At 32.3% G+C, this 16,729-nt stretch overlaps 2 protein-coding genes across 3 annotated transcripts in view; one reads left to right on the top strand and one right to left on the bottom strand.

Moving 5' to 3' along the window:
• The first annotated feature begins 380 nt into the window (after positions 1-380).
• LOC125069167 (DNA topoisomerase 2) lies at positions 381-13,414 on the top strand. Of its 2 annotated transcripts, none has more exons than XM_047678563.1 (19): positions 381-559; positions 2,101-2,332; positions 2,518-4,417; positions 4,495-4,634; positions 5,008-5,210; positions 5,521-5,669; positions 5,988-6,225; positions 6,457-6,614; positions 7,688-7,896; positions 8,266-8,406; positions 8,770-8,908; positions 9,415-9,538; positions 9,893-10,048; positions 10,254-10,415; positions 10,763-10,873; positions 11,513-11,690; positions 11,889-12,136; positions 12,378-12,538; positions 12,893-13,414. In XM_047678563.1, exons 1-18 carry the CDS (start codon positions 545-547, stop codon positions 12,534-12,536), a joined length of 4,662 nt encoding a protein of 1,553 aa, XP_047534519.1. In that variant the 5' UTR covers positions 381-544; the 3' UTR covers positions 12,537-12,538; positions 12,893-13,414. The 2 variants fall into 2 exon arrangements, with proteins under 2 accessions (XP_047534519.1, XP_047534518.1); XM_047678562.1 differs by having other exon boundaries at positions 10,760-10,873; positions 12,891-13,413.
• A 1,001-nt stretch (positions 13,415-14,415) lies between these two features.
• Positions 14,416-16,729, bottom strand: part of LOC125069209 — a 121,672-nt gene continuing 119,358 nt past the window's right edge. Inside the window, exons 6-7 of the mRNA XM_047678613.1 lie at positions 16,405-16,559; positions 14,416-14,886 (exon numbers count right to left, since the gene is read on the bottom strand). Of these exons, the coding sequence (XP_047534569.1) occupies positions 14,595-14,886; positions 16,405-16,559 (447 nt within the window). The 3' untranslated portion in view covers positions 14,416-14,594. The remainder of the gene's footprint in view (positions 14,887-16,404; positions 16,560-16,729) is intronic.

Below are 16,729 nucleotides of genomic sequence, written 5' to 3' on the forward strand. Positions count from 1 at the left end.
TCAGTTTGTTAAGTGTCAGCACCATCACAGAGTACATTTTTTCATTATCAGTTTATTTAACAAATGTTATTTCATACAGATCATTAAATAATAAATGTAAGAAGAAAAGAAAAGACCACTGTATATTATATAATATCTAAAATGTGTCAATCTTGATTAGTGTCAATATTTGTATTTTATATTTATATTATATGAATTAATAATGCTAATACAATCACTAAAGCAAATCCCTAATCAATTACTATTTTATGGAATCTTTAATATATGATTTTATAATATTGTGCTTGTGAAACATATTTTTTGTCGCGTAAGTTTTATAGAATGTCATATATCCATAAACAACAAAAAGGAAATTTATAGTCTATAGATATTCACGGCGTCTTTGTCAATTTCGTTATTTCGTCGCGGCTGTGCTAATTGTAAAATACAGCAATAAAAATGTTGATTTTCAAAAGCCAATAATATTAAACGCTGTATTGTCTTGTTTTCAAGACAAATCGTCCAACGCGTTGATCGCAGACGTTTTATTAGCACGACTCTCAAGATGGCTGATATTAAGGTAAGGACTCTGATCTTGGCGGCATTTTGATCAGTAACGGTCAAAATTGGAATTGTTTATTTGGGTTCATATGTTTATACTTTTAAGATTTAGTTATTATTTTTTAATACTTTAATACTATACAATAAAGCTAATTAACACTTAATTAAAAATCATATACCTAATACATGTTCGCTTGTATGTCATTCGAAGCATATTATTTTATAAATATGCATAATTCATTTAAATAAATATTTATATTGTGAAATAATCGAAAAACTGACAGTAAGTTTAGCCTGTTATGAATGTACAGTATCTATAAATCTTTAATACTTTCGGTAAAATGCAACTACCGCCATTTATATGTAATATTTTCATATTAAAAAAAAAGGATTGTATTACTTATAGCCAAAGTTTCTGTGTATTGAGTATACATAATTTTAGTAAAATTGACATGAATTGACTTATATGGCTCAATATTATAAATAATTAAAAAGTGAAATATAAGTTTTATTTCATTTCAATAATTTTATTTTTAATTATTTTGGTAACATTTAAACTTAAACGTTCTTATTAATTATGTATATAATTTGTCAGTGTAAGTCTTTTTCTAAAGTAACCCTTGTACTCAGCAATATGGGATGAAACTATCCATATCACATATTGTTACCTTTTCACACAAACAACTGGATTGTGTTTTTAGAAATTTGGCAATCAACATTTAATATAACAAATGTTAGTTTAATTAAATAACATGGAAATTCAGTGGTGGACTTGAATCCCTATTCATTGGTACCTGCCACCTCATGTATTTAGTAGGCTGTATCATCATAAATCTAATTAGTAGATTTTTATCTTTCATCTAAGTTCTTTGTTTATATAATTCCTCACTAAAAGAATCTTGTATAAATATATCCAATTTGTCAACAAACTGATGATAATTTTAGTCATGACTAACATGATAATTATTAAGATTGCGACAGAATTGCCAAGATACTATTATAAAGCACTGAGTATATGTTTAAGTGATGTCTATTAACTATGTATTATTCATACCATACCCATATTTTTCAAAAAATAAAATGAAGGTATACCTTTAACAAAAATCCTATGTTTTAATTAGTGGTAAGAATAGATTTTATTAGAAGTATCTATACTTCTGTACTAATCTGTACTAATATTATAAATGTGAGGTGTTACTCTTTACATATCTAAAACATGATGACTAATCATTACAATGTGAGCAAAACCATGGCCTGTAACTAGTATTTTATAAAACTGAGGAATGAAAACATTTTGATTTGTTTTTATATTCATGTATGGGGTGCTTTTTTCAATTTATCAATAAAAAAATTCTTTACTTAGTTATTAAATGTCTTTAAAAGTAATGAATGGCAAAGCTATTATTTTTATTTGCAATATTCAGATACTTGTTGCGATAAATTGTTCTTGTACTACTTATTAGTTAACTAGTAAGTTTAATAAAGCCCTTTTATATATTCTTTTGTGGGAAAAAAATGTTACAGAATATTTCTTAATAATGCTTTGTTATTTTATTTTAGTCAATGCTCGCTAAAATGAGCAATGGTACCCAGAATGGCACGGCGCCGGCTGCGCCTGCTAAGGGTCAGAAGGGTAGCATTGAAAAGATATATCAAAAGAAATCTCAGCTGGAGCACATTCTTCTCCGTCCTGATACCTACATTGGGTCCGTTGAACGGGCCACAGAAACTATGTGGGTCTTTGACAAGACAAAGGAGTGCATGGTTCAGCGGGAACTGACCTTTGTACCAGGTACCGTTTTTAACCAATTAATTATTTACATAGACTTGACTGTTGTATATAGCAAAGTTAACATTGAATTAAAAAAAAAAATGTTATATATGAATGCTAAACTATTGCTTATAACAAATTTTCTGTAGAGTACCTTTTCAGGTTATCTTCAAATATTTATTATACAATAAATTAATATTTTTCAGGTTTGTACAAAATATATGATGAAATATTAGTTAACGCAGCTGATAATAAGCAGAGAGACCCCAAAATGGATGTAATAAGAGTGGAAATTAATCAGGAACAGAATACAATATCCGTTTATAACAATGGATGCGGTATTCCAGTTGTAATGCATAAAGAGGAGAAAATGTATGTACCAACCATGATCTTTGGCCACCTTTTGACATCTTCCAATTACAATGACGAGGAAGAGAAAGTGACCGGTGGCAGAAATGGTTATGGTGCCAAGTTGTGTAACATTTTCTCTACTAAATTTACAGTGGAAACTGCTTCCAAGCAGTATAAAAAACATTTTAAACAGACATGGGGTGCTAACATGACAAAGGCATCCGAACCTAAAATTAAGGAATCTGGAAAAGATGATGATTTTACAAAAGTGACTTTTAGCCCCGATTTGGCTAAATTTAAAATGGAAAAGTTAGAAGACGATATTGTTGCATTAATGTCGCGCAGAGCTTACGATGTCGCAGCGTCCTCACAGGGCGTGAAAGTTTATCTCAATGGAGAAAGATTAAAAATAAATAAGTTTAAAGATTATATTGATTTATATATTAAAGGTAAAGAGGATGAAAACGGACAACCCTTGAAGGTTGTTTATGAAAAAGTTAATGATCGCTGGGAAGTAGCACTCACACTCTCTGATAGGGGTTTCCAGCAAGTTTCTTTTGTGAACTCGATTGCTACAACAAAAGGTGGAAAACACGTCGACTCAGTAGCCGATAGTGTTGTTAAGAATGTCCTTGAAGTTTTAAAAAAGAAAAATAAGGGTGGTGTTAATATCAAACCATTCCAAGTTAAAAACCACATGTGGGTATTTATCAACTGTCTCATTGTAAACCCAACCTTTGATTCTCAGACAAAGGAAAACATGACTCTCCAAGCTAAAAGCTTTGGTTCGAAGTGTAATTTCTCGGAAAAGTTTATTACTGCAGTTTCAAAGTCTGGCTTAGTTGAATCAGTATTGACTTGGGCCAAATTTAAGGCCCAAACGGAACTCGTTAAAGCATCAGGTAAAAAACAGAGTAAATTAAAAGGTATACCGAAATTAGAAGATGCTAATGACGCAGGAACAAAGAATGCACATCTCTGTACACTAATTCTCACTGAGGGAGACTCAGCCAAAACTTTAGCAGTGTCTGGACTCAGTGTTGTTGGCAGAGATCACTATGGTGTCTTCCCCTTAAAGGGTAAACCGCTTAACGTCAGAGACGCGTCACATAAACAAGTTCTGGAAAATGTAGAGATCAATAATTTAATTAAAATACTTGGTCTACAATACAAAAAGAAGTATAATTCAGTTGATGATTTAAAGTCTCTAAGATATGGTAAAGTGATGATAATGGCTGATCAGGATCAAGACGGATCACATATCAAAGGGCTCATCATTAACTTTGTTCATCACAATTGGCCGGAGTTATTAAAACTGCCATTTTTAGAAGAATTTATCACCCCTATAGTAAAAGCAACTAAAAAAGACAAAGAAATATCATTCTACTCATTGCCTGAATTTGAAGAATGGAAGAAAGAAACTGACAACCATCACACATACAATATAAAATACTACAAAGGTTTGGGTACCTCCACATCCAAGGAGGCTAAAGAATACTTCCAGAATATGGACAGACACAGGATCAGATTCCGGTATGGTGGCCAGACAGATGACCATCATATTGAACTGGCGTTTTCAAAGAAAGGTGCTGATCAACGTAAGGAATGGTTGACTAATCACATGGACGAAGTGAAGAGGAGGAAGGAGATTGGCCTTCCCGAGAGATATTTGTACACAAAAGACACTAAAGCCGTCTCATATTCCGATTTCGTTAATTTGGAGCTGGTTCTCTTCTCAAATGGTGATAATATAAGGTATGATTAGTATAATTACCTAATATTATTACAGAGATAGTATTCAAACAAATGTTATATATGTTTGAAAATTCTAGGTCAATACCTTCAATGATGGATGGCTTAAAACCTGGACAACGTAAGGTTATCTTTACGTGCATAAAACGTAACGATAAGAGGGAAGTCAAAGTTGCACAATTGGCTGGTTCAGTCGCTGAACACTCCGCATATCATCACGGTAAGTTCATCTTTTAGACACAGTTGTGACATTAAACTTGCTTGGCTTTGTCGCTATGGCCTTGACGGCTACATTTGAAATTAATTATCGAGACAATTGCACGACAAACACTAGCTTGTCGAATTCAATAAAAAAATCCTCTACTAAAACAGACTGTTAGATAAGGTTTACAAGAAAGATTATGCTAGCTTTTTTTGACACAGTCCTGTTACATTTATTGTGTGAATGTAAATGTAATTAGATATGCAGTGTTTTCGTTAAATCATATCAGTTCAATCAATTTATATTATAAAATAACAGTTTCACTGGCGTTTGAGGGGCGGGACAGATCGAGTGTTAGGTCTAAATGTAAACTTTATCCCGTGACCTACAGGCGAGCAGTCCCTGGCGATGACGATAGTGAACCTCGCGCAGAACTACGTGGGCTCGAACAACATCAACCTGCTGGAGCCGCGCGGTCAGTTCGGTACGCGGCTATGCGGCGGGAAGGACTCGGCCAGTCCCAGATACATCTTCACGCTAATGTCGCCGCTCACCAGGCTCGTGTTTCACCCTCACGACGACCCATTGCTAGTGGTTAGTTAAACATTCAGTATGGTTAAAAAAATGTTACAGTAGCATCACTCAAACTTCTTGATTCGAGTCTTATGTTAAGGAAAGAGTTTCTTCAACCATGCTGCTCTTCAGTTAATTGGTGATATATGTGGCAGAATATTATCTAAGGGTTTCATGTAACTTAATTGCTGAGCACAAAACAGTTTAAAAAGCAAAAAGTTCTATACAAAATGTAATTCACAGCCAATATAAATTGATAACATGCCAACTAAATGTGCTTGAGCTTAAATATAAAAACATGAAATTAAACAATAACTTATGTAAATTACAGCATGAATTTGAAGACAATCAAAAGATTGAGCCTATCCACTATCTTCCTATTCTGCCTATGGTACTGGTGAACGGAGCTGAGGGCATTGGCACAGGCTGGTCAACCAAAATACCTAACTACAACCCAAGGGATATTGTCGCTAACATTCGGTAAGTACTACTTAATTTAATTGGATACATTAGCAGACTTTTATAAAGCTTGTCTGTCTTAAAAAAAAGCTTTCCTCATTCATATTCAAATATTTTAGTGCTGTAAATTGGGTTGCAGCAACTCTAATGAACAACTAATAAACCTGATTAGTATTTGTGAATATTTAGTTTTTGTTTAATATTGCAATTAAATATTGATTGTTTTTAATGTGTTAGTTTATTTCGAAATGTTACAATAAGCTTTTTTTATTAAGAAATACAATTCAAATGTCGTCCGTATAGTTTGTGTATTTTTAATTGTCATGATTATGATTTTAGACGCATGCTCGATGGCGAAGAACCGGTACCTATGCATCCTTGGTACAAGAACTTCCGCGGTACAATTGAAGGTTTCGGCGATAAATACGTTATATCGGGCGAGGCAGCTATCTTACCCAATGAGAAGATCGAAATTACAGAACTTCCCGTGGGTGTATGGACACAGAATTACAAGGAGAATGTTCTAGAACCCATGCTTGGAACAGATAAAGTGAAACCACTTATATCAGAATATAGGGTAGGTTTTGTGTGGTGTTTTACTATTTCAAATTTGTCTATGTTCCATCATCAGTTCCAGGTTCATTTAAAATGTATAACATTAATTTGCTATCTGTTCAATGCTGCAAAAAATAATAAACCTTTTTTAATTATTTATGAATTTATGAAAAAAAATTAAAAACTGAAGTTTAAATGCGTTTGTTTTTACAGAATGTACTATTTTATTTAAAAACGATATTTCGTGTTTTAGGAATACAATACAGACACGACAGTACGATTCGTTGTTAGTTTATTGCCGGGAAAACTAGCTGAAGTAGAAGCAGAAGGTATTCATAAGGTGTTCAAACTGCAGACCACAATATCTATGACTTGCATGAATGCTTTCGACCATAACACCTGTCTTAAGAAGTGAGTATACATGATTCTGACTAAGGTCCAGTTTCACCATACCCTGTTAAATATTTAACGTATTGTTAAGTCAGTTAACGGACTGTTAAAGTTATCGAGTGTCCCACCACGAGTTAACGCGTGTTTATTTGTTATAAGAAGCCGTTAAATTTAATCACCGCTGTAGACGTCCGTTAGACCGTAACAGACAATTAAACTCAAGATGGACGCTGCGTACAATTTTATTTTCGAAAATAATGTTTTAGAAAATTTAGATTACTTAGACACAATCCTTCATTTTTGATCGCAGTAGTTACTGCGTCCGTTTTCTTATTTTCAATTAGATCCTTGTATTTTGTAACTAAATGAACAAGGATTTCCTTTTCATTTGACGAAAAATTCGGTCCGCGTGTTTTCTTTGACATAGTTATTTATATTCAATAAGAAGCACACCACAAACACAATCAAAGAGCACAAAATAATGCTGCATAACCTCAGCTCAAAAATAAATATTACCATGTTATAATTATTTGACGTTTCAATCGGTTTAAATCAAAAGTAGTTAACATTTCATTGAAATCACTCGGAGCTAACGATTTTTGAAATTGGTCGCGCAGCACAACATATGACGTATTATACGACTAGATAAAATATTACCGAACTTCGTCTAAATGACATGTCACAAATAAGCATTTCAATTTGGTTGCTTAAAATAAGAGTGAGTAACTTACAAGCCATTCAGTTAAATGTTCTGTTTAATAACGGCTTGTTAAATTTTGTTCCTGGGACATTTAATGATATAACAGCCCGTTAATTATTAACAACTCATTAGTAAATTACTGATTAAGATTTAACAAACATAGTTTGGTGAAATTAGACCTTAGTCTCTTTTATAAAAGAGTCTGTATGTGACTAAATATTATATATTAAATGACTATCTTAAGACAACTTATTAACGGAAACCTATTTATGATTTAAAGACTATTCAGTATGTATAATCACATAACAATAACGCTTCGTGAAGAAAATGTATGTGTCTAGATTTCTGTATTTTTAAAATCCCAGAAATATAACTAATATTGTTTGATTATTAGGTATGACAAAGTAGAGGAAATTCTTCGTGAATTCTATGAAATAAGGTTAAAATACTACAGTAGACGAAAGGACTATTTAGAAGGGCAATTACAAGCTGAGGCAGACAAACTGACCAATCAAGCGAGGTTCATTGTTGAGAAGTGTGATAAAGGATTAGTGGTCGAGAACAAGAAAAGAAAGGCTATGGTTGAAGAACTTATTAAGAGAGGTTTGATTTTATCTTTTGTAATATTATAGTAACTATGCTGGCGCTTTAAGATTTTTTTCATTTTGTATTCTGATATCTTAGTAAAAATAGTACCAGTCTCTAAATGGCTCTCTTTTTTTGAAAATAAGTTTAGAGCAAATTCCACTACTCAGCACTAATGTGGGTTGGTGGAACTTCTAAGTATTCATTTACGATGTATTTTCGGATATGCATTGCAGAAAAAATGCCATTTACTGTCCAATATTTAAATGCCGTTTAATTTATGTAAAATTATAGTAAAATTTGTATTGTGTTTATTTACAAATATTATTATTAATGATTTGTTAAAAATTCGTAAAACTAATTTATTACTTCTCTCATTGTTTTAAGGCTATGCTCCCGATCCCATTGCTGAGTGGAAGAAACGTGCGAGCAAGATGCAGGGACTCGTTGCCCTCGAAGAGGAAGAAACACCCGAGTCTGAGGATGAAATTGAACCAGAAGACACAAAAGGAAAACCTGTTGATCCTGGTACGTAGATAGATAGATTTTTTACTTTCACTAAGGTTTCAAAATCATTCACCCTGGTTTCGTAAGATGCTACTAATATTATTTCATTAAGACCACAAACGCCATGAGAAGGAAACAATGAGTAAAACGCGCTGCATAGCAGAGCTTTAATTCTCACGTAACATGCAATTAATTTCTCTCTATTGGAAATGATTATTTAAGATGGTTAAATCAATCATCAAACATACATCAGACACTACCTATAATGCAATATTGCCAAATGATGTATTTAAGGATAAAATAGACAAGAATAAAGCTCTATATATATACACACTTATTTATTTATTTGATATTTGAAATAAGATTTTTTCTTTATTCCATTAGAGAAAGCATTCCAGCAACTTAAAGAGGTGAAAAAGTTCAACTACCTGCTGGGTATGTCCATGTGGATGCTCACTAAGGAGAAGAAAGATGAGCTGCTCAAGCAAAGGGATCAAAAACTTTCCGAGCTGAACATTCTCAAGTAATCTTTAATTTTAAAATAATACTAACATAAGTAAATTTCATCATGAAATTATATTTAGTCATAAACTATAGTAAAGAATAAAGTACTTAGTAGGCTATATGAAGGGAAGTGTAACTACAAGCTCAAAGGACATAACATCCCAAGGTTGGTGGCATATTGATGTTGTAAGGAATAGTTAATTCTTATGGCACCAATGGCCCATTTGCTCCACCTCCTACCTATTTATAAATAAAAAAGAGAATGATTTCAAGAAGAAATGCACAATAACTATTCATATATTATCATTTTAATCTTTTTTAATAGGCTAATAAAGTGTACAACTAAAGGATATTAATATAAAATACATAGTGATCAGATAATTATTTATTATACAATAAATATTTTTTTAAGAGGTTGAAAAATCATTATATCTACCTGATTATAATTTTTTTAAGTTAACTAAAGATATACATCCTTAGTTTCGTTTCACATATATTGCATATTTAAAAAAAATGTTTCTTTAGAGCGAAAACTCCATCGTTACTGTGGCGCGAAGATCTCGACGTTTTCCTGATCCGACTTGACGATATCGAAGAGAAGGAGAGACAGGAGGAATCCTCTACCAACAAGAAGAGTTCAAAGGCTTTCGTATGTTCACATTTTTCATTGTATCTATTTTGTCTATCATGTGATAGTAAAGTAGTTTTTCGAAAATTCATTAAAAAATATATCTATTATTAACACTGAGTATGAGATCTTCAACACTATGTTATATATAAGCTGTCAAATTGTATGTTATTCACAAAAGACCTTTTGTTGTTTATGCTATCCATAAAGATGGACAGGATGAAGGTAATATTTAAAATATTTTTATACTGCTTTACCTAGTAGTACTATATTTAGCATGATTTATGATTAGCTGTTTCTTTCTTTTGTAGCATATGTGTTTATATAGTTTATGCAATAAAGAATAGGTTTATAAATGTTATAAATATTTTACAGGCTGCTAACAAAAAGAATCGCAAGTCATTACTAGATATAGCTCCGTCAGATAACGGCCGTCGTGTCGAGCCAAAGATCTCCGAGGACCTCATCAAGAGGATACAGGCGGCTGAGAAAGCGAAGATTAAGAAGGAAGTTAAAAAAGAATATGATCCTGTGAGTATTCAATTGTTAAACCATTACATGTAAAGCGAATTCTCTATTGTAAATGCCAGTATACTTTGTCCACTAGGATAATTGCTTTTTTGCAGTTAAAACTAAGTGATTTAAAAATGTAACATTTCGTTTATGTATTTTAACAAGAGGTGAGAAGCAAAGAAATAGAAATTTTATGGGCTGTTGCATTTATTCCTTTTTCTAGGATGATCCCACGGGCGTCAGTCCGGCAAGTACAGAGAAGAAACCGAAGTCTCGCGTTAAGAAGGAAAAACCTGAAAAGCCCGATAAGGCCGAGAAGCCTGAGAAAGAGAAATCAGATGGACTCAAACAAACTAAGCTCACATTTAAGAAGGATACAAAGAAGGTAATGCAATTAATTTAACTAGTAGGTAATATTTTAACAAAGGGATAATTTTATAACAATTTGTAAACTTCTAAGAAATTCAAATAAAGGAGGGGTGATAAATGCTATTCCAAAAAAAAAAATTTGGTTATTAAAGATCATAATTAAAGTAGTCATAATTATAGTATCTGACAGAACCAATACCATTCCAAACAAGTTTAAAAAACATCATGCTTTATATTCTGCCACTGTTGCGAATCACTATACAGCCAACAAAAAAAAAAAGTATATATAACACAATTTGTAGTTCATTAAGTACACTGATCAGATAGGCCATTGTATTTATGTCATTTAATCTGTAACAGAAGAAGATGACATTCAGCGGCAGCAGTTCGGGCGAGATGTCCGGTTCTGATGTTGAAATGGTCGAACCTCCCGCGCCCAGAGAAAGGCAAAGTGCTAGAAGAGCTGCTACGAAGGTAAGAGAAAAGTCTAAGTAGAGGTTTAATAAAATTATATAATTACGTTAAAACATTTATAAGTATAAAAAATGATGATAAGACTATTTAGACGCAATTCTAAAACAGTTTGGATGCTCTTGGAACAATGATATATTAATATCCCATAAATACTCTAGTGTCAATTTAGAGTAAACTTTTTAGATGTAAAAATTGCTTGACCATAATAATTACACTTTAGGTTCAATTTGATTTTATACTAAGTTTCATGAACTATAATTTTAAGTTACATATCAACAATACAAAAGGTATATTTACCATGTTTTTTATTTTTATTTGTTGGAGCTCGATATTTCGACATTATCTACGAATGTCTTGTTCACGAGACTGACGTTTGCGGGTAGATGTTTGATCTATATATATCTATATACATTATATACGAATTTCGTGAACATCCCATTTTAAATACTGTTAGTAATAAAAATAACCATGTTAATTTAAAATCTTAAATACAAAAGGTATTGTTGATATGTAACTATAAAAGGTTTTTTGAAAGAAAGAAGAAAGTTGAATTTGTTTCATTAGAGTAATATTAAAATTTTATTGACTCTTATATTGTATAGCTACGATATATTGTAATAAGTAATATCTGTTCTCCAGGTACAAAAATATAAAGACGGTTCTGATGACTCAAACTCTGACTCTGAAGTTGAGTTATTGGACAATAAGGTAGAGTCTGACACGGAAGCGCCTTTAGCCATGTCTATCAGTGACGATGACGACGACTTCAATATCAAGAAAAGCGATGCCAAGAAGAAGCCTGCTGATATGGACTCAGGTAATTAGTCTTAGTTTTCAAATCTAGGTTGATCAAATAATTTCAGTTAAATAAGTTGCATTATATTAAAATGATGTGGAAAAAATTATTATTTTATTGAATATTACTAGTATTGATTTATATCTATTTAAAATCATTTTTAATAGCTGACTAATATTAAATGTGTCCTGTAAATATTCTGCTATTTTCTGCTTTTAGATTGTCTTTTCGACTCACTCATAGAGGAATCGAAGAAAGAATCACAAAATGCCAACGATTTCAATACGACACTCATATCGAGTGACGAGGAAAAAGCTCCACCCGAAGAGTCCCCGCCAAAGAAGAAACCGGCACCGAAGAGGAAACTCATGACCGTCGACAAGGAGAAGGAGAAGCCGAAGAAGAGGCCGGCTAAAGTGATGCTCAGTCAGGACAGCGACGACGACAGCATATTCGATAGTAAAAAGGTATATAAGCAAGTAAACATTATTTTATATTTATATAATTTATTTCCAAAGTTTTTTAACATAGTAAGGAACATCTAAATAAATGTGCAAATTGGTAGCTGATATGAAATGTGATAAGGGAATAAATGGTGGCACGACGTCACGATGAAATATACTTTTTATGTCTTCAAATGATTATTATTATTTTATTTGTTTTGCAAATGTTTATTACTAACGAACCTCATAACTTTGTTATATACAGGACAAAAAGAAGGCGAATCCAAAGAAAAAGGTTAAGAAAATGAGTAGCGGCAGCGAGAGCGAGGACGACAGCGCGCCCGTCGCGCCGCGAGCCAACGCGCGCGCGCGCCCCGCCAAGAAGTACCACTACAGCGACGGCGCCGACTCCGACTCCGACTGAAGGTGCGCGCTTTTTATATCTTTTTAGATCGTTAGTGGTTACCACGGCCCCTATAACTTGGCGCTCTAAGAAATATTGATAATTCTTTACATACCCAATGTGGCGATAATCTTGGGAGCTAAGATGTCTCTTGTGCCTGTCTCCATCAAAGTAAAATTGTGTTCATATCAAACTCAGCAGTGAAGGAAAAAAATAGTATCCTCGTGTATTCTACATAACTGTAATGGGCACTTACGGGCTGTTGCTCTCTTATTGAGCTGTTATTAGGTATCGCCAAGAATCGGCAATGTTCGGGACGATGGTTCTTGATAGTAAAAAAATATCAAATTTTAAAATAATACATATTTGTTTCACAGGCCAGCTGTACATTGCAGCAAATGGTAATATATTAAAGAAACCCCGTGAGTGTGAAACACAGAGTTGACGTTTTTATGAGATTCATATTGAGTCTGACTGTTCGATTATTTTCGTATTACTTATAAAGAATAAGTATTGTGTCAGTTTTATTTTAGTTAATTACGAATAGGCACAATTATATTAAATAATATTAATATAGAAGTATCTAACTATTTTTAATGTTAGTTTCGTCTGGAACGTTACGATAAGATGACATTTTGACTATTTTATTCAACGTTTTTACTCCAAAATTTATCCAAATTTTTACAAAACTTTGTATAACTTCTAAATTTTTTGTACATTTTCCTTTCTTTCTAAAAAAACTCTCTTCTTGTGTTCGTTTTTTGACATTTATCCTATTATTAATAGTTTAGATGATTGAATCATTTTAGAAATTGTAATAGTTTATAAAGAATTTCCTATATTTTTAATAAAATATCGTATTATCTTTAATTTTTAACTGAATTTGTATGACATCTTTAAGAAATCTCATTCCATATTTTATCCTAAGATAATGAAATGTTTAGTTGTCAATTACTATGAAAGTATTGTCGAGATGAAATAAAAATACATATTACCTAGTACATTTGTTATTACGTATCATTTTTAATGTTTTTAAATTACAATGTCTCGATTGTTAACTTAAATTGTAAATAAATGATAATTTTATAAGTATACAATGTTTTATTTCTAGATAACCAATTTACATGAGAATGTGTTAATTTTCGTTGTTCTTATAGTTATGCGCCACGGCTTATCTACTAAACCGATTATTATAAAAATTTCGTACATGTTTTCAGGGGTACAAAAAAGGGAGGTACTATCCTGCCCTGCTACCTCACACGCGAGTTGAAACTGGTATAATATATAATTATAATACGTATTTGCCAAGGCCCACGTGAGCTAACTCTGCTGATTTTCTCAGTGGAGGCTTAAACTCGGGAGCTCCGGATCTGCAGCCTCATCACAATACCAGTGAGGCAGTTCAGATTGTGTTGTCAAGAGCAAAATTAAAACAAATGTGTAGTAATAAAATCGTTTATTAGAAATATTTGACATATGTATTATATTCCTTAATTTACATGAAATTCATAATAAACTCCCAACTATCGAGTTATAAAAATATATACCATTATTGGAGTTGTCTCTAGTTTAAATATTTATTACTTTTTAAATAACAGGTAAATTAATATGGCATTTTACTTCAGAGATTCATATTATAATATTTACAAGTTATAAATAATCTAATTACTTACAAAAAATACCAAGTACAGAATTATAAATTTTCTAGTAGTATTTTTTTTTTTTGTATTTCAGAATTATTTTGTATTTTGAAGATTTAATAATAAAAGCTTAAACTTAAACGTTAATGGAAGCGCACATTTATTGTCCATGAGATAAATAAATATAATATGGTAAATAGTGTTACACACAACACTAATAACTGAGTTAATACTTAAATATCTACCAGAATAACATAGTGATTTACTTATAAACTTTAAAAAAATATTTATAGTTCCATTAACAGTCGAAACCTGTATGTTTTATATTTTAGGCCTTAATTAGTAAAGCTGTTCTAAAATTTCTTTATTATTTTCACATATCTGTCAAACGTAGAAAATGTGACAGCGCTAATTCGCGCCCTTTTTTTATTCGTTATAATCAATACCTGCTTAATTTACTCTCTCTGTCTGAATATCCCTTAGCACTTTCCCTATCAGAATATTTACCTCCGTTATATTTATTGTATCTATCGTGTCCATTTTGTCTGTATGGTTTTTCACTAGCACTGTAGTGGATTTCCGAAGGTCCAATGGTTTTTGACCAGTGGTGGGTCCAGTAGAAGTCGTCCGGGTAGCGAGGGTACGGGTTCTCTCGACAGAGCACTACGCAGTATATGAGGCTGCCCACGAGTGTGATGAAACCGAATATAAGGAAGACTATACCCAGGATCCTGAAGACGAAAAGTGAAATGTTTCAGCAAATCGAAAATTAATAAATATCACAGTATAATATAATAATCATGTTCGACAAATATTCAAAAGAGTCAAAAGAAAAAATATATATCGAAGGAACAAAGTGTCAGTGTTTTATTATATTTGGTATAATTGAATAACTAAGTTAATTATTTTAAGCTCATTGTTTGAAAATATTGTCTCCAAATAAAAAATCATATGATTTTAGACCCATCTGTTTATTATGGGTATTATTATTCATCCGATAACAGGTTCGTTGTATCTACTCTACCTTTGATTTCATACGCGTTCGAATTCATGGTTGGCTAACCTTTAATCACAAAACTTTATCACACTATACAAAGACGAATATCAGGAGTAAAGAATCACAATAGAAATTAATGATAGTCATTATATTTTTTCTGTTGTTTTTTTTTCTGACCGTCTGAGATCTCGTGAGAAACGTTCTAAAATCAAAAACGCCCGTACAAATGTCATATTGTTGTCGCAAATTGCATTTACCGTTGAACGCGAACTATTTTAAAATGTAAATTGATTTTTAATGTTCTATAGAGAATGATCGCGCTTTGCGACTGTTGTTGGGAAGAGATGTATGGATGTAAACCGCATTATGATCTGGTTTTCGAAACAGTTTACCCACTTTTGTAACGTGGGAACACATTATTGATAAATTCTTTGACGTTTTTTGTACCATTTTCTTAGTTGTGAATGTGTCAAGCTGGGATTAGATTTATGAGAGCGGCGCTACATTACTTCTTGATTGGAATTCATCGACATAGATAATTAGTTTTTTATTATTATTGCTTTTTTTATTATAAAAATAAGAACAATTCGAAACTAAACATGTGAATACTACACTAGTTTCAAACGAGTTGACAGTAGATACCTACTATGATCAATACTTATTAGTTTTTTTCTTTTCCGTACCCATGTCTCAATATATTTGGGGTCGACACAGCATATCTTTTCCTTCAATTCTCCACTATTATTCGTCATCTGATCATTCACATCCGTCTCTCTCATATTCACATACACTTCATCCATGTCTTTTTAGGTCGCCCTCTTCCCCTCCCTCTACGCTCATGCTCATCACTCTTTTAGTTAGCAAGGCTTATTAGTATGATAACTTATGTTCCCTTATACTCAGTACTTAATACTTCTTATATACATTTCCAAGTATTATAATCGACATATTTTCTAGCTCCCTTATCTTGAAATAATATAGGTCGATAATTTCTCGTTAAGCTGTTTTAAATCCTTACTACACATATCTAAAAATCTGCTTTTACTGTTCACATGCAAATTGTATTTTCCTTTTAAGGGACTATTAAAACCTTAAGCCTATACTAGATACGGATATACGAAATTGAGTCATACGCTCATACCTGCGACTTTCACATCTTTATAGTGAAGCTATTAAGGTCAAGTGATGAAGTGATGATTATGACATTATTTGATTTTATTATAAGTTAATACAAATGCGTAATGATGCTTACCAAACGAAGAGCGGTTCAAAGAACTGCAGCACGATGACAAAGCCGAGTGTGACGAGGATGAGGCCGAGGTTCAGCAGCAGCATGAGGCAGCACATGCCTTTTACGTTCGGGCAGAACGGGTTTGGAGCCGCCATCGCGTCCACTTTCACTCCAGCCTGGAAACATTATATTTGTAATGATTTGCCGATAATTATATTGGGCTTAATTAATTTTTAAAGCATTATATTAATTTCAGCAATATACATTCAGATATATTTTGCGAAATATACAATAATAATCGTTATAAATTTTAAATATAGGTAATATTTTATATTTCCAGTAACTA

The sequence above is a fragment of the Vanessa atalanta genome, chromosome 15 (assembly GCF_905147765.1).
Source record: "Vanessa atalanta chromosome 15, ilVanAtal1.2, whole genome shotgun sequence".
Classification (NCBI taxonomy): domain Eukaryota; kingdom Metazoa; phylum Arthropoda; class Insecta; order Lepidoptera; family Nymphalidae; genus Vanessa; species Vanessa atalanta.